A 19,101-nucleotide genomic window follows, 5' to 3' on the forward strand; every position below is an offset into this window, starting at 1 on the left:
TTTGGTGTGCAATCAATGGCTACCAATACTATTACATACATGCAACACCATGATCCTTTCCCAGAATATATACATCACTCCAGAAAAAGAAATACAAAACAAAAACTCAAACATACTATACCCCTCTCCCCTCCCTCCCACTGACCACCAGCACCTCCCTCTACTCAATTCATTCCAACACCTGTTCCCCCCACTATTTATTCACTTCCAATCCACATTCTCTACTCATCCGTCCACACTGGAGACAAAAGGCGCATCAGAACAAGGTTTTCACAATCATAGTCACTTTGCAAAAGCTGCATCACTCCAGGATCATCTTAAAGAAACATGGCCACTGGAACACAGCTCTGCAGTCCCAGGAACTTCCCTCCACCCTCTCCAATACACCCCAAACCAAAAAGAGGCCATCCATACAGTGCACAAGGACAACCCCCAGGACAACCTCTGGACTCTATTTGAAATCTCTCAGCCACTGACACTTTGTCTCATTTCTCTCTTCCCCCTTTCAGTCAAGGTTTTCTCAATCCCTTGATGCTGAGTCTCAGCTCATTCTAGGGTTTCTGTTCCATGTTGCCAGGAAGATCCATACCCCTGGGAGTCATGTCCCACATAGAGATGGGGAGGGCAGTGAGTTTGGTTGCCGTTTTAGCTGAGATAGCCTACAACTGAGCAACAAAAGAGGTTATCTGGGGGTGACTCTTACGCCTAATTTTAAGCAGGCTTAGCCTATCCTTTGTGGGGATAAGTTCCATATGGACAAACTCCAATTTTGAGGGTTCAGCCTATTGATTTTGTTGTCCTCACTGCTTGCAACAATATCAGGACTTCTCCAAATGGGGAAGTTGAATTTCCTTAAGTTTGCTTTTAAAAACTTTTTTTTACAAGAACTTCTGAATTTTCTCCTGAAAATTGTAGATTTCATTTTAACAGAGTAGTGTGGTATGGGAGAAAGAACCTGGGACAGGGACAAGAAACTTGGGTTCTAGTCCCAAGTTGGCTACTATCCAAATGTGAATCTGGCAATGCTTCTCTGGACCATTTCCTTATTCTGTGAAGTAAAGGTGCGTGTTGGGGGGAGGGGTTTGCAGAGCCATCAAAAGGGCTGGAGGCTGAAGGATAAGCAGATGGGATTTAGGGTCCCCACTCCTCCCTCTCCAAACATAGCACTACTGTTTAGCCTTTTTATTGTCATATCAGTTTTACTTTGGGATTATGCAAGATTTCATTTGAACAAAGAACAGAGTTCTACAGCTTAAAGATAAATACAAAAGTATCAAATGTATTAGATAATCTCTATAGTCACTTCCAACTTCAAAATTTGATTTGGAGATTTTTTTTCCCAAAATAGAAAATAAACACTTACCATTACTAAACTATTTTTAACCAAGGAGTAAACTAGGATAAAAAAAGTTTTTTTTCTTGGTGAAGGACTCAAACTGTAGGGTTTACCCACTGTCAGTTGTGAGTCACTGCCTTAAACGCTGGCCAACACAGCATTAATGGTCAACAGGAATCTTGTTAAAAGGACAACATATTTCATTTTTCTATCTTCTTTGAATTATTAGCTAAACTTAAGTGGTACATGTTGAAAATACTACAAAGAATTCAATTCATAGGATTGATTAAAAAAACACCAGTTTTGCTTTTATTAGTTTTAAAACAAAACTTGTTACAAATTAATCATGAGGTTTCCAAAATAATTACATTCTGCTTTTGTCACGTTGATAGGACAAGAAATGCTTAACTGTCCTTGGAACACAGGATAGTCAAAGGTGACAAAAACCAAACTACTACGATTATGGATTGTCACTTCCAGAACACCAACATCTGGAATATATGTACATAAATTATGACCAGTCTTCTGAAGGATAATGAGCTTATAGGTACCAGAAAGGTAATGTGCCCCCAAGTATAACACAAGATCACAGACACATTTTGATAAAGTAATAGATTCAATATCTCGATTCAATTATTATTGAGGTGATAATGGCTGAGGAAACTTTTCTTAAACTTGGAGGATCTGCAAGAGAGAGTGGAAATGGCCATCAATACCCCCTGGGAGCCCTGCTTCATGTTGAGAAGCAGTGGGAAAGCATGGCACAGTAAGAGAGGATTAGCCATCCTCATCTCTCCCCAGTCCCCCTCTTGAATTAGGAAGATTGGGGACTCAATAGAAAACAATACAGAAAAGTATACAGTCTGTATAGATTTAATTTTTTCATTACAATAAGAATGAATTCAGTCAAAATTCTACAGGAGTTCCAACAGTTCACAGGACACAATTTTGCTTCAAGAGAAAATATAGTTTACAAGACAGACCACATGTCCAAGTTAGTAAAATCTCTGAATATTCCACTTGTTTAAATAGGTTGAGTCACTGACTCAGCCCAAGTTTAGTTCTTAACCTTCACTGAAAGCTTCTACTTTGAATATGACCGTTTTGAGAATCTTTTTGTTCAGTGAAACTGGCAATTACTGTAATTTTCAGGTGAGTTTTAGCTTGTATATTTGATAATAATAACAACACTCTCCAAATTAACATTTTTTCCCTGATTCATGATTAAAGAAAACAATGGCATTCCTAGAAGGACGTCTGGTTGACCTGCACTCCAAGTTTAAAAAAACAAATGGGTATTTATCAAATTGTAGGGCAAGGTGCATAAACTTTATTCTTCAAATTTCAAGTTTTAAAAAGTGAGCTTAAAAAAAAAAGTGAGTTTATACAACAACTAGGAGGCAACTATTTCCCCAAGTTTTTTGTTCCTTCACACACACTTACAAGTAACTTGTTTCCATTAGTACAGGAAGATGTAAATGCAAAAGGCACCCTAAGGAACACACTGAGAAGGAAAAGGAAAAGTTAGCTAAGTTCACCTGTATGATATATACGAAGCACACAATTCTGGAGAAAAGAAAAATCCAGTGAGCAGCGAACCCGAGACACCATGTTACATATTTAGTACATTTTCCATTGCTTAATTATGTTCAGATTTTCCCTTTTAAAATAAAACCATTGGTCAGTAAAATACTCCTTAGAAACATAGGTCAGTCTTCAATCTTTACTAAGACTCAGTTTTACAAGCACCAGGTAATAGTGCCAATCCACTGTAAACCATTTCCAAATCATATTAGGTCTCATTCTGCTTCATCAGAGTCACATTTTAAGTATGACTATTTAATCTCATTACTATTATTGTTTTAATCTCTTTACTATTAAAATCTATGAAAGTCTACATAAAATGTCAACGCAGTTGATAACATTATTTAAGCAGATTTCAATTCCAACTGTTAAATAACAAAAACACAAAGCATGAAACACTAAATTTATTAATTAAAATTACTAAGCCACTGTCTTTATCAGGTAAGGTTTTCCTTATTTATTGCATCCTATAGGGGAAAAATGTTTTTCTTCCTTATGTCTGGAATTAGTATTCACTGCCTCCAAGTGTCTTTAAGAGGCCAATGCAATAAAAAGTAGAAAGAGCACTAGCTGGAAATTGGGAATGCTAATTCTATTTCCTGGACTGCCACTACCTTGTTGTGGGTTCCTAAGCAAGTTGCAAAACCCGTATTCTAACCTGTGTAATGCAAGGCCTAGACTATATGGTTATTCTATAGTCACTTTCAGTTCTGTAACTGAGATTTTAAGAAAAACAAATCATTCACTTGATACAGCGACATTTTTAGAAGATGGACTTAATGTGCGTGGGAAACAAAAAGATCATATTCTGAAAGAATAAAAGTACTGTATATCTTCAATTCAAATATCCCCTAAACATCTTAATGTTCTGTTTAAGTCTTTATAATGGATTTAAAAGTTCCTAATAGCTTTTATTTGGCTCTTAATTATTGATAGATTTTAGCATATAAAACTTTGAACTAGCAAAATGTAGAAAAACCAGTTTGTTTTGCACTTGATTTTTAATTACTTGAAGGCAAGGGAACTGTTTTTATCCATTTCTGCCTCTGAGCACCTTTAACCAAGTAGACACTTGCTTTTTAAATGGATTTCTCTTCAGTTTCATTAAGGAGTAGGGGTTTTGTTGAAAGAATCTAGGACATAAGAGAGAAAGTATGAGACTCTGTTGACTATCCTTATTAAACGTTAGGGTTTTCTAATCCTTCACAAATGTATTTTCTTCACTCACAATTTTCTAGATAATATGATTTCCCAGAAGAGACTGTAAGCTCTAAAAAAACATGGCTGTTACATTATGTAGAGTTGAATCTAAGAAATAATTCAATTTCAGAGAAGGAAAACAAGTAGGTGAGTTTATTAAAAGGAAAGAAAAAAAAGCAAATAAACCACCCAAAACCAAAACCAAAACCAAAACATAACAACAAACAAATCTTCAAAGATAGATGAGAGACTCATCTCTTACAGGATGGTTACCTGAACTAGATAAAAAATAGCCAAAAAAGGACAGAGCCTATGGTACCTGTTAAGATTCTGCTTGATGGCACAGTATGAAAAAGTTGATAGGCATTTAGTAGTTTTCCTTTAAAATTCACCTTATGGAAATATTACACTAGAATGAAAAAAACATTTTCCATTCAGAAAAGTTTAAATAACTGTCTCTTTATATTTAAATTTGGTTTAAATGTTTCATTTTATTGAATACCCACCCTCCTCAAAAAAAAAAGAAGAAAGAAAAAAATCAGGTATTTGTACTGCCTGACTTAAAAACAACAACAAAAAGATTTATATGGTAGGAATAGAATATTCTTTAATTGACAGGTAGAGAATGAAAGCCACAACAAATAAAACATGATGGGTTTTGACCACTTAGAAAATTATAGGGAATAAAGATTACCTAGAAGGGTATTTAAGATTCCCAACTGCTGAAAATACCTTTATTTCCTGACATATAGACTCTTTTCTGCAACGATAGGTTAGTGTAACCTGATAAGATAAAAAACTGGCACAGTGCTAAGTTCAGACCTACTGAGTAAATTTATTAAGTGGACGGCAGTTCACCTACAAAATGATGATCTGAGTTCAATCAATTGCTTATGGCATGACAAACAGCAAACAAATTTACATTAGGTCTAGCAGTGGTGGATATATATACAAAGAGAAGGGTTTACCACTTGAGAGTATTTAAGGGTAAGGAAAACAGACAAAACAAAGTTTCTTGCAATATAGTTTAAGCCCACAGAAATAAATTCTACCACACACTTAATGCACAATAACATGGCACCAAAGGTGTGCCAGAACCATGGCCTGCATTTCTGCAATTTTCTTTCTTTGTTATAGTTTATAACAATAGTAATAACATTGATTTATTAGTTCAAACTCACATGCGCAACTCCTCTACTTACATCCCGACTCCTTCAAATACCCCAGACATCTGCCATACAAAAAAACAAAACCAGCCTGAGGAACAGAAGGAAGACAGCCGTCCCACCTGATCAAAAGCAAAGGGCTCTAAGTTATAAGGCTTTTCTATAGAACGGTCTTCAAAGTCCGAATAGACTACAAAAAGTTAAAAAGATGCACTTCTATTTTAAGATGCTCAAATGTGTATAATCTGAAACATAAGTGAAAAACAATTGTTTTAGTGAAAAACGCTGACTCTAAGTGTTAAAAAATTTCATCAAAAAGAAAGTAGGACTGATGAAATGATGTCTCCTACCTCTTTGCCTAGCTCATAAAAAAAGAATACGTTTAACTTCTCTTTCAAAGCAAGCTGAAGAATGCTTAAATGGATAATTTAAAAACGGTCTTCAGGAAATCTTACGAACTCTTCTAATCAAAAGTCAATGAATGACAGGCAAATGAATGTACAGCATAGAAAAACTCAAGAACTAGTGGTTAATACAACACTGGAAAAGGTACAGCATAAAAAACTGTAACAAAGTCACAAATGACTGTTAGAACAAAGGAAACATCTGAAATCATCATCCGGCCAGCTCGTGGGGACAGCCTGCTTTCAGAGCAGCAGCTCCTTTCCAGCAGGTGGCCTCGCCGGGTGGAGGTGGGGGTGATAGGGAGATAGGGGCACCCACAAGGAACAGGGCCTGTGTGCCACTTTCCTCCAACTTCCAAGTAAGAGCCACAGGGAAGAGAACAACATGTACCTAGATTTGTGCCATCTGATTCTAACAGTTTAAGTGAATTTGGCATTCCTTCCCCAAAGCTTAAAAAAAATCTTTTTTTAGAAAATAATTTTCTATGAATTATTCTATATTTCAGATTTCTTTTCATGCGAAAATTCCATGTATACTGATCAACAGATTAGGAGCTATTATATCAGTACAAAAATATGCACACTAGATTAAAACTGTAAGACTTTTTAAATTCATAAAAAAACTACTACACTGGGTGACTGTAATTATACTTCCGGTTTTTGGTACCTCATGCTAAATGGAATTGGAGAAACGAACACTGTTGGGGTGCGGGGGTGGGGTGGGGACCATTATTCTCATTTAAGAGTTGCCATATTTTGGGGGTTAATTCTTTAAAGTGCTGTTTAGACTATCAGTTAAGACGTCTGCCCAAGTGAAATAGGCTGCTGCCCCATCTGACGCGTCCGCAGCCGGGCCTGGCGAGCAGCTCACGGCGTTGGCCGGGTCAGTCCCGCCGCGGCCTGGGCAGCAGCCCCAGCGGCCGGGTGCCAGCGCACCCTGAAGCCCGTGACGGCGGCGGCCTCGCCTGCGCCCTCGGCGGCCTCACAGCACGCAGCCGAAGGGCTGGGGCTCAGTCAGTGCTGTGGCTGGGGGGTCAGGGCGCCGTGTCTGGGTAATTTTCTGTTTGGGGTTTTTTGTGTCTTCTTCCTCTTCAGTTTCACTTTCACAGACATGAACCACCACACTTGGGGTTGACTCAGTTCCTGCATGGAGTTCGTATTTCTCTCCTGTGGAGGTAAAAAGGATAAGAAACAGGGCAAGAGCCTTTTCCTCCAGCAAAAAGGAAGTATTTTGTCTCTTGAAATTTCTTGTTCTACTCATATGCTGCTTATTGCTTTTTAAATCCTTAAATCCGTATCTCAGAGTACTTTAAATTGTTTTGGTGTTGGAGATCTGATTAAGGTTCTTATAAAATTTTGCAGTTTCAAGAAAATAGCTGGTGAGGAGTACTGAGGTCTTGGGAGTTAAAACATAAACGTTAATTACTGCTCTGTTAACAATTCGAGTGAATCTGCTTCATGTCATAATAATTTCAGGTTTTCCCTTGGGAGATACTTCTAAGAGTCCAGGAAGCCAGGGCAAGCTCTTTATTATAGGGCCTCAGACATCTACGATACAACTCTCATATCACAGAGCAACAGTGCTCCTCAAAATACCTCTTGTAACTCCTTTCTTGAGTGGATAACTAGTCCGAACCATTATGGCATTAATTTCTTAAATTATTTTAAAGGATGAGAGAGAAAGCAGAGAGGGAAAAGAAAAAATGAAAAAGAAATAAAATGAGAGATTCTAGTATTTCATTGAAATACTGTTCAATGTAGAAGTTGTCTTTCTGGTACTTTGATGGGGAAGAGGAGAAGACAACTAGTATCACTAATTGCCTGTTAGGTCCTAGTAGAATCTGCAGCAACAAAAACTGCAGCTGTATTTATTGAGTGTTATGCATATATTATGTAATCCATATAACCACACTGGAAAGTAGATATTATGATTACCCCAATTTTATAGGTCAGAAAACGGAGGCTCTGAATATTGAGGCTCAATAATTTGCTCAAGATCACTACACTTGTAAATGCCACATTAGAATCCAAACCCAGGTTTAGGTTTATGAGTTTATCTTCCGCTTTAATCATGCTGCCACTAGGTGGCTAGAACAGGAATTGCTGAATATGGTCTTCAATATAAGAGTTTCTTAGGGGGAAAAATAAAAGTTTGTTACCTGGTCCCAGTTTGGAAACAGCACAGAGTAAATCATAATTTATAACAGGCACTGCATCCTCACTCTGCTTCCACCCCACAGGAGGAGATGCTGGAGGGGAGATGAGGAACTGTTTGGCAGGCTGTGGCGGCAGTAAATATGATTTATCCCGTGTTTCACGGGGCATCTGCACCTGCAGGGGAAGAGATACTCAAAATCAGTTTGAAAACGAGACTATTTTTAATTCTTTTTCATCTGCTAGGGATTTTTTAATTTAAGTACTAGGTCTTTTTTGAGAAAATTAAAAATTTCTCTTCAACAGATTATAATTTCCAAGAGGGTAGTCGGGCTGGATCTATTTGGTTCACCACTGAATACTCACTGCACAGCGCAGTGCCCACATATATTAGGCACTTACTAAATATTAGATGAATAAAAAAAAATAAACGGATGAGATGAACAAACAAATGAATGGTGCTAGCTACTAAATTCCAATCTCAGGAGAGAATAGATCATGTCGTTTTGACCCTGACTTCACCAAGAAATGTTAAGGTCTCTATTTCATTAAGATTTTGATTTAGAATGCAAGATAACACACTCCCCCCCCTTTTTTTATTTATTAAAAAAAAAAATTAACTAACACAACATTTAGAAATCATTCCATTCTACATATGCAATCAGTACACACTCCCCTTTTTAATATGAAAGTTAGGATCAAGGCAAAAAACAATTCTTTCTGAAAAATAAAACAAAACAGTGTACCTCTATCTTGTTAATTCTTCAGAGAAGAAACTGGTTTCTCAGAGAGTAACTTCAGTGTAGGATTAAAATAACACATAAGGACAATTTTTGGTAATCCACAGGATCCTTTGCAATTTCAAAGCAAAGACAACCTTTTTGTACGTTCCATACCACCCCCGACTAGTCACCAGCAGCCTTTTTCAGCCGGGATTCTTTCTATGAACCGCAGAACAGAGAAAATGATTTGTGACACCATTCTCTCCATTCTCCCGGGGATGACACATAACTAGTGCCATTCTTGATGCCTAGGGGAGAAGTTAATTCACTAGCCTTTGTGTGCAGGACAGAACCCTCTCGGTACCCCAGTGAAAAATGCCGCTACAGGAATGAATTTTACTGTTAATCTAAGCAAATCAAAGTTAGGAGGGTAATCCTAATAAATAAAATTATATATCTGTAAAGTAAAGGAGTAAATATTTTTAGATTATTTGCTGATTGGACTGCTCATTTGGAAGATCCCTGATATGGTAACATAGGAAACTAAGAACTGAAAATATCTCTGGATGGAGGAAAACAGGTTTAGAGAAGAGTGTTTTGTACCAGAAATACCTGTGCAAAATACAGCTTCAGCTTTTTCCCATTGAAGTCTGTTTCATGGAGTTCTATTCGCGCTCTAGCTGCTGCTTCAGGTTTGCTGAAATTTATTCTGACTCTTCTAAAGCTTTTAAATAATTGAAATGTAACTTGGTCATCATAGATGGTGAAAAGTGCTTCAAATCTCTCCTACAAATTGAGGAGCAACAGGGCAGAGAGAATACAGAGGAAGAGGAAAAAAGAGAAACCTTTAACAGAAGGAAATTTAAATGATTAAACATAAGTAATGAGGTTGCACACATTATGATTTACCTTTTTTTTCCAAAAAAAGTATACTTTTCTTGCAGACTAATTACATATCCTATTACTCATGGTAAATTCTGCAATTTGCACTAATTTTTAAAATAACTGGCTTTTATTAAATATTGTAGAGATTCAAAAAACAAAATAAATATAAGCTATAAAAGAGGATAAAGCAACCATACCGTTACAGAAAAAGAATATTACTATTGCTTTGAAGTCCCTAGCAAGTCAGTTTTTTCCCCCATCCCATTCCTTTCCTCCATTTCTAGACTCTAGTGTTTTTTCACTTTTGCTTATTTTAGTGTTATCGCATTTATTTGTATCCCTAAAAAGATAATCACATCAAATGTATTCTTACAACTTGCTTTTTTTTTGCTTAGATTTCGTTCCTCATATTCTTTCTTGATCCCGTGTTACTGTAACTCACTCTTTTTCACTATTATATTCTATTATAGAGCATACCACTCTATAATTTACCCACTCTGATGCCACTGGAATTAGGACTGCCTCCAGTTTTTTTTGTTGTTTTTTTTTTGCTATTACAATGCTGCTATGAATATGCCTGAAAATCTCTAGGTACGCACACGCAAAAGCTTCTCTGAGGAACACACTAACAAGTAGAATTCCTGGGTCTCAAAAGTTTGCACATCTTCAACTTTTGTAGACAATGCCAAATAGGTTTCCAAAGTATTTGTACCAATTTATTTTCTAGGAATTCATAAGTGTTCTGGTTGTTCATATCCTTGTCAATACTTGATAAGGACTTTCAAATTTTAACCAATGGGAGGTAGGGTATATGAAATGGTTTCTAATTTTGGCTATAATTTCACAGAATAATGAGGTTGAGCCTCTTTTCATGTTTGTTGATCATTTGGGGTTGCTCTTCATGTGAAATGCTTGTTTATATCTTTTGCCCATTTTTCTATTAGATTATCTTTTTTTATTGATTCATGGGAGTTCTATAACGATACCAATTCTATGTCAATAATATGTGCCATAAATATTTTCACTGTGGTTTTTTTTTTTTTGAGTTACAAGTTTTAAATTTGAATATTACTGAATATCAGTCTTTTCCTTTTGTACTTTTTGTATCTTAAGAAATCCTTCCATACATCATAATGTTCTCTAGATTACCTCCTCAAGTTGAATGATTTTGGCTTTCACATTTAAGTCTTTAATAAACATAAAATAAATGGTTACCTATGAGTACCTCCTACCCACTGCACTGGTAGTCACTGATCTGCTGCTTGTCATTATGGAGTTTCTATAATTTTATATATGCAGAATCATAAAGTATGCACTCGTTTTTGTGGGGTGATGTGGGGAGGGTTTGGCTTCTTTCGCTGAGCATAATTATGAGATTCATCCATGGTGCTGTGTTCCTTTTTATTGTGAAGTAGAATTCCACTGTATGGGTGCTCATCCAATTATTCATTGATGGTCACTGGGTTGTTTCTAGTTTTGAATTATTATAAATATAGGCATTATGAGCATTCATGTACAGGTTTTGTGTAGATATATGATTTCATTTCTTTTGGGTAAATATCTTAAGAGTAAAATGGCCAAATTGTATGATTAACTTTTTAGAAAATGCCAAATTGTTTTACCATTTCACATTCCCACTGACAGTGTATGAGATTTCTAGTTGCTCCACATTCTTACCAACAGTTGGTATGGTCAGTCTTTTAATTTTAATCATTCTACTGGGTGTGCAGTATTATCATACTGTAGTTTTAATTTGCATTTCCCTAATCTAGAAACTTATGTTGTGCATTTTTTTTATGTGCTTATTTGCTATCTCTACAACTTCTGTGGTCAAGTCTGTTCAAATCTTTTGCCCATTCTTCAACTGTCTTACTAAATTGTAAGACTTCTTAAAAATACATATTAGATACAAATCCTTCGCTGAATATATGTTTTGCAAATATCTTTTTCCAAGCCTGTGGCTTCCTTTTTTTTTCATTTTGGAACAAAAGTTTTAAATTTTGATTTAGTCCAATTTGGTTTTTTTTTTAATACCTCATCCTTTTGGCGTTGTATTTAAGAAATCTCTGCCATACTAAGGTCTAAGATTTCCTCCTGTTTTCTTCTAGCTGTCATTTTGCTTTACATGTTTTAAGGCTATACATTTTGTGTACCTACAAGTTTTAAACTGTTTTCTTTTCCAGTGGCCTCCTTTATCTAAGAGCATCTTTTGTCTTAAGTCTATTTTCTTGATATCAATACAGCTATTGTAGGTTTCTTTTGGTTAGATAACACATGAAAATGAATTTCAATCTTTTACTTCTAACCTTTATGAATTATATGGTTTTGAATACTGTTTTTTGTTTGTTTTGTTTTGTTTTTGGCATGGGCAGGCTCCTGGAATCGAACTTGGGTCTCCAGTATGGCAGGCGAGAATTCTGCCAGTGAGTCATTGTTGCACCACCCTAGAATGGTTTTTAATTTAAAAATTTTATATTCAGAAAAGAAAGATAAAAAAATAAATCCATTAAAATTGAGAATGTTGATGGACTGTGGACTTTGGGCCCTCTACACAATGCCTGATGAATGTAGGTGGCTGAAGGATGCACTGACAGAGAAGCAGATTGGCAAAAGATGGTGTATACTTATGAATGAAGGTTGTGCTGCTACAAAAAGGAACAATGTCATGAGCATGCAACGATGTGAATGAACATGTGGGATATTGGTGAGAAAAAAATAAACCAAAAAAACCCAAAACAACAATGGTATGGTCATTTTTAGAAAATGCTTATAAGAAAACAGGGGGGCGGGCCACGGTGACACAGCAGGTAAGAGTGCTTGCCTGCCATGCCCGAGGACCCGGGTTCGATTCCCGGTGCCTGCCCATGTTAAAAAAACAAAACAAACAAACAAAAAAAGAAAACAGGGGCCTAGATTGTAAAATTTTAGAGCAGACACATAAAGTCTGGAATGGTGATTATTTCCGGATTTTGAGAGGTTGTTTTATGTATATAACCTGATATTTAGAGATAAGAAGCCAAACAGGTTGGGGTTAAAGTAATTCAGAACATAGGGGTAAGAAGATAGTTTCTATATTATAATATCTATATTTTAGAACCACACATATTCTTTGATAACAATGGAAGAAAGGTTTATTTGATCTGGAACTGAAATTTTCTGTAGTGCATAATCTAATTCAACCTATCTGTATACTCATTTGAACAACTGAAACACAGGAAGCACAGAATAAGAAAGAGGTCCTTTAATCCTGTATAGATTATTGTAATGCCTGGAAACATCCTAGAGTATATTAAGCAGATAATCAAAAAGTATTGGCAAAGTCCCCTGAGGGAGGAGAGAAAGGCTATGGAACTATAAACCTTACCATCAGGGAATTCCCTGAAACTGTGTCAAATTGTAGGGACACCCAAGTCAATAGGCCATGCCCTTGAGCATGAGGCTTACTCTTGTGAAGCTTATGTAGGTAGCAGAGAAGCTTAGACTACCTATAGGTATGCCTAAGAGTTACTTTCGGAGGACCTCTGTTGTTGCTCAGATGTGGACTCACTCTCTCTGAGCCCAACACTGCAAGTGAAATCATTGCCCTCCCCCTCTACGTGGGACATGACATTCAGGGATCAAAGCCTCCCTGGCAACGTGGGAGAGGACTCCCAGGGATGAATCCAGACCTGGCACCATGGGATCAACAATTCCATCCTGACCAAAAGGGGGAAAAGAACTGTAATTAATAAAGTATCAGTGGCAGACAGAGTTCAAATAGAGTCAAGAGGCTACTCTGGAGGTTGCTCTTATGCAAGCTTCAGGTAGACCTTGCTACCTATCATAACCTGCCAACCCCCAAATAGGATGATTCCAGCCAATCCTAAAGAACACCTAGGGCAATATATAAGCTTCCACAAGGGTTCCAGGCACTAGAGTAACTTTCCAGAATCCTACAACCTCCAGATGGGTCCCTAGTACAGATAAGCCCTGAAACCTAGCCTAGCCTCTTCAGAACAACAGATGGTTCCATCTCCCTATCCCATATTAGTAGCAGACCCTTCCAATGTCAAAAATTTAAAATTGCCATTGCCCAAACAACCCCAAAGAGAGGTATGGGAAGATCAAAGGAGATGGTGGAGTTATACAGAGAAGATAGGACTGAACAAATTAATATGAATGCTGAATCATTCAACTGATATCTCTTTTAGTCTCTAGTATTTTAGAGCAGTTAGAAGTAAAAACCTAAAATTGTGAAACTGTAACCCATGTCAAAGTCTGAAATATGTTCTACAACTAATTGTAGTGCTGTGCTTTGAAATTTATAGCTTTTGTGTATATATTTTATTGTTCACAGAAAAAGAAGGAAAAAAAAGTCGATTGTGATGATAAAAAAGTATTTAAGCCCTCTAGCCTCCTATATTCTGGAGCAGCTAGAAGAAAAAATCTGAGAGGATCATATGGTAGTCCATGACAAACTCTGGGATCTGTCCTGTAACCACATGTTGACAAGTGGTTTGAAAACTACTGCTTTCTTATTTCTTTGCTTTGTATATATGTTATACTATACAATAAAAAAAGTTAAAAATAAATCCATTTTGACAATCGGTCTTTTAACGGGAGGAATTAGTACATTTATACCTGTTGTGATGACTAGTATTTGTGGATTTCCACCATATTATTTTATGTCATTTGTCTCAGATTCTTAATGTTATTCTCTCTCCTTCTTGCCTTCTTTCAATTGATTCTTTCCTCTTTTTCTATTTCCCTTACTAAAATGAAATTTCTATGAAAGACGCTGATGTGCATTTAGTGCCTTTTTTAAATATTCCCTACAGTCATAGTTCCTCTTTCACAAGGGAAAACAATAAAATTCTTGTCTAGAGGTTCATATTGGGAGCAAGTAATTCTACAAAAACAGCAGTTATTTGTAAAAAGTAAGATTAGACATATATTCTAAGTATTTTTAGATGAAATAGAGCAGGACAGAGAGAGAACAATATTATAGTCAGTGTATGAGGCTGAGTAAAAATTTTTTTCCCATTTATTAATGAATTGGGATAATGAAGGGCCTAATTTCAATTATCAGAAGAACAGCAACATTATTTTGTTTTTTTTACTGGTCACTTTTATATAATAGCTTAGTAATTGAAATGTCACAGAACAGGTGTAACAAATTCCTAATAAGTTAAGAAATACTCCTTAGGCTTGTCAATGGTAACACAATAAAAAGAACCTGTAAATCAGCTTTGTTTTCTGCTTGGCCTATGTAAATACCTTCCAATTTTCTGTTGATGCTGAGGTACAAATCATATACTCCCAAATTTATTAACTTCTCTCAATTTGAACATTTACCTACCACTTTGCAATATTTCTCCAATTTGATGAAATTTTTAAAATTAGTGCTCAAATAGTTATTCTTCTAATGTCTGACTATCCCCCAATTATTTAGGAACGATATCTTTTCCATTTCTGTTTATTCATCTTTTAAAAACATATATATTAAGCAACAGAGTGCCTGCAAGACCTTGTGCTGCGCTCGGGGTTGCAGTGCAATACTAGAAAGAAGCTCCTTCAAAGGGAGGTCAGCTTTAACGTCAGCACTGCTCTTATTTACTGTATTATTCCCACATACTACATAATATGAACAAATATATTATACATATATTAAGGACGTCAATATAGAATATTGATTCTTAAAAAGAAATATGAGCATGCAAATATATCAAATACCAAGAACTATTAATACACTGAAGTACATTTCGTAGTTTCCTCAGCATCCATTTCAAAGATGGGGCTCTGTGACTTATAAAGAGTGAGAATTGAGATTTTGTGAAATCATATTCCATTTAATTCTAACAGTAGATGCTTATTTTAAAAGTATTTTGAAAACTAGGTGAATAATAAAATCCGACGTGCGATAGTTAAGAAACTTCAATGCTGAATATAATGGAAATGGAAACTAAGGAAGAACTAATTAAACAAGGTTTATAAAAGATTAGTACTATGTAAGTCTGCATATTGACAAGTTTTCCTTGCCTAGGGTAAAAGGACCGTGTATGTATTCCTAATTCTCCACAACAATGAATTTTTCATAATAACATTGCTGCATAACACAAGCTATCTTGCAAACTAAACAGTTACTTGGTAATAACATCCTTTTTCCTTTTCCCTTCAAAACAATTTTTTTCTCATTTTAGAAATTCATTGTAATTGAATGTAACACCCAGATGACAGCAATGGGTCACGTGGGTCTAAATTCCAATTTCTGTGAATTAAGAATTATACAAAAATAAAGTCAAGCAATGGTTGACTAATAAGCTCTTCCTACATTTTACATTAGTTCTTTCACTCTCTTTTACATCCATTTTTTCCCTTGATGTAACATAAATATGTTTTATGAAATGTATGACTTCTATTCGTGAGGTACTATAGGAAACATGAATTATTAACTTGGAGGCAAAACTATGGCCACTCCTATTCTAGGGAAGAGGTAAGAGCCCTTAGCTGGTGGCGCTGCTCTTTCATGAAGCCACACATAACAACATGGAGATTCCTTCAGCTGTCCCTGACAACTGGCATTAGCATAAGAGACTTAGAAGATTGCAGACAGGCAGAAAAGGATCTACTCTATGAATCCGGGGACTGAAAATGAGTTGTGACAAACATTAAGAACAAGCCATGTAGCAGTTCACAACTCATTCAAAAATCAAATTATTTTTTTCTTACAACTATTTTAGAAATAATTCACTCTTATAAGCTCCTGAATTCTCTAATGATATAAAATTAATATCCTCCTTTCTTGAGAAATAATTGCCCATTTACTTTAGATGTGATAATATGGATCCTATAAAATCAAAATCATCATTAACCACTCTGTTTTCAGTGGTCATTTTGTATGCCCCTCTGACAGTACAACCTTTACAGGTATAACACAAATAATGCATGCCAAACCAATCCCTGAGGCTTTTCTCGGTATATAAAATAGGCTTTCCACAAAATGTAGATCAGGAGCTGACTTCATATGCTGAAATCACCGGTGCAGTGAGTCAACAGTTTATGACAACAAATACCTTGTATCTAGAACATTTAAGAACAAAAGGACATATAGCCAGTGACTCTCTTGGGAACTCAAGAACAGCCCTTCACAGCTGGGCATCGGCGTACTACAATCATAAAAGGAGAAAAGTGGGAAAGGTCTCATAGGAAGGTAGGCTTCAAGAATGAAAGGATAAAGAAGCTAAGCGTGTATTTCTTGATCTTTCTGGAACTTCTGCTGTTCCCCTTTCTATTTCCCTATTTCAAAGCTCAGAAGGTGAGGTCTATTAATTTCACTGAGGTTCAAACTATGAAAAAGATTTAGTCCTACTCCTTTGCTTTGGACTGACCAAATATGAGGAGCCCATGACTTCTGTACATTAAAAAGTAGAAGGAACTGCAATTTCACTGAGACATGATGCTTCAATCCATTCTGCACTGAAATTATGCTTGGTGTACCGAGGTAAGAGATATTTTACATTTTATGTCTTTCTGTAAATCTGGAATAGAAAATTCTCTCTCTCTCCTGTGTATAGAGACTGCAGGTTCACGAAATTATCGGTGGGCTTCCATTTCTCCTCAATATCACTGCTAACTGAAATAGTCAGGGGGATGGACTTCAGTGACTAGAAAAAAGTACACACATCATTAGGCATGGTGAATTAAAAAACTTTAGTTTGATAATCTGAACACTTGTAAAAGTTAACGGGATCTAATTTCAGAGGTGCTAGAGGAGTACAGGAGAGCAAAACATGAAGAAAGTTAAAAACCTTCTAAAACCTTTATTTTACATATATATTGCCTTCAATACCTCCATGAGAAAGACACATGAAACTGAATTAAAATTCAAGAAAATACAGACAATTATCTGCTCAATACTGATTTTTCTGTTTTAATGATTAATATGCTTACAAATACATACTCTTTTCTTACTGGAACCTAAATTCTTAAAGGACTATGATTTTTTCCAAATGCTGTAATATTCTCTATACCAAGTACAAGAAAAGTGATCAAACTGATGATGAATCATTTTCAATGACAACAAACTGTGAACTGGTTTGGGTGGGGCGATGGAAACGTTCTTGATTATAGTGCTGTTTACACGGGAATGGGCTGTTGGAACTCATTAAGCTCTGTACATTTCACAGTATGGGAGTTCTACCAAATTTTAAAAAATGTATAAGTGAAAAGCAAGTGAAAGGATGTGATGCGGTGGCTATGGCAGGTGGCTACACAGACTCATGAGCCCTCATCATTGCTGAGCACAGCTTGTCCGTGTCAGCCATGAACTGGTGTGAGCACAGTGAGGCTGGCTTTGGCCAGCTACTATTCTCCCTTTTCAATTAGGCAACATTTCCCTGATTATAAGATTGCTCCCTATTTACCATGGTTAAGTTGGAAAAGATCTATTATTATGTACATATAGAAGAAATCTGTATAATGCTTCAAGCAGTTTGAAATCAGATTGCTATTTCAAATCCCTCAGGAAGCATAGGAGGGGGAAAAAATGCAACTACAGCTATTACTTAACTGCTAATGTTATAATGCTATATAACATTAATGCTAATTATAACATTAGCAGTTAAGCAGGTTAGGCAGCAGTCAGGGGTGTCTACTGGAAGAGTCACTACACATATAAACTCAATTTTCAAGATATGAAGGTATTATGCTCAATCCAGGATATTCCCCCAAACCTGGCAGCTCATGAATTAAAAAAATACTTTAGCTATTCCCAGGAACATTTATTGGGGTGGAGGTGTGCAAATCTTTAAAATCATAAATGTTAGCACTTGTAACGAGATCTTAGCTCTTGACTCTCCACCACCAGAAGTATTGGCTTTTTATTCTTTATAGCCTAAAGTTTGCTTGGCTGTTATGAAAATTGCAGAGAGGACAGATGAATAGATTACAAAGCCCCCTGAAGGAAAGAGCAGATGGAACAAAACAGCACAGAGAACAGACAAATGGTAAAAAAGTGCAGAATTCTGTCTCAACACATTCTCTCGCTACCCTACTGGGCTATTTTGTTGTTGATAGGCATCTTGAAGAGACAGTAAGATTACATGTAAGCAATTATTCAATCTGAAGCCTCAAATTGGTGCACATACATAGAACACTCCAGATTTGCAAACTTACCCAGGTACATAGGCTCAAACATACAGTTTTGATCTAAGACATCATAGGCAAGTAAAACCACACAGATGCGTTCTTCCCTTGCAAACCATGGGAATTTTCCAGGAACAGGGAAGATTGTTTCAGTTGTCCAAACTGCTATTCCAAGTACTCAGGCTTCAGCTTTCAAAGTCATTACTGTAATACAGCCATGCCAGCCACGTGAGGAAATCCATGATTCGGTTTTCCAGGTTGTCCTAGAGGAATCTTCACTTTCTCTGTCTTGTTCTCCTCCCCATCCACAAAACAAATAAGATTGGGGAAGTCTAAGCCTAACTTGAATTTCATATCCAACCACAGCTTCTGTCAGTCAAGAGCTTCCTGTACATGTACAACTTCTCCCCAAGAGCTAGAGAATGGTGTATACCAGGCTGCAGATGTTCTAATAGCCCAGTCAGAGACAATATCGTCTACAGGCTGGTCTCTTCTCTGTGCTTTCAGTGACTGAGCACTGGCTTTGA

General features: G+C 36.4%; 1 protein-coding gene across 1 annotated transcript in view; it reads right to left on the minus strand.

Annotated features, from left to right (window-relative positions):
- Nucleotides 1-1,613: 1,613 nt before the first annotated feature.
- RCAN3 (RCAN family member 3) overlaps nucleotides 1,614-19,101 on the minus strand; it is a 41,647-nt gene continuing 24,159 nt past the window's right edge. The window contains exons 4-6 of the mRNA XM_077150815.1: nucleotides 9,179-9,352; nucleotides 7,850-8,021; nucleotides 1,614-6,857 (exon numbers count right to left, since the gene is read on the minus strand). Of these exons, the coding sequence (XP_077006930.1) occupies nucleotides 6,673-6,857; nucleotides 7,850-8,021; nucleotides 9,179-9,352 (531 nt within the window). The 3' untranslated portion in view covers nucleotides 1,614-6,672. The remainder of the gene's footprint in view (nucleotides 6,858-7,849; nucleotides 8,022-9,178; nucleotides 9,353-19,101) is intronic.

This window comes from Tamandua tetradactyla, chromosome 2, assembly GCF_023851605.1.
Source record: "Tamandua tetradactyla isolate mTamTet1 chromosome 2, mTamTet1.pri, whole genome shotgun sequence".
NCBI classification, from domain to species: domain Eukaryota; kingdom Metazoa; phylum Chordata; class Mammalia; order Pilosa; family Myrmecophagidae; genus Tamandua; species Tamandua tetradactyla.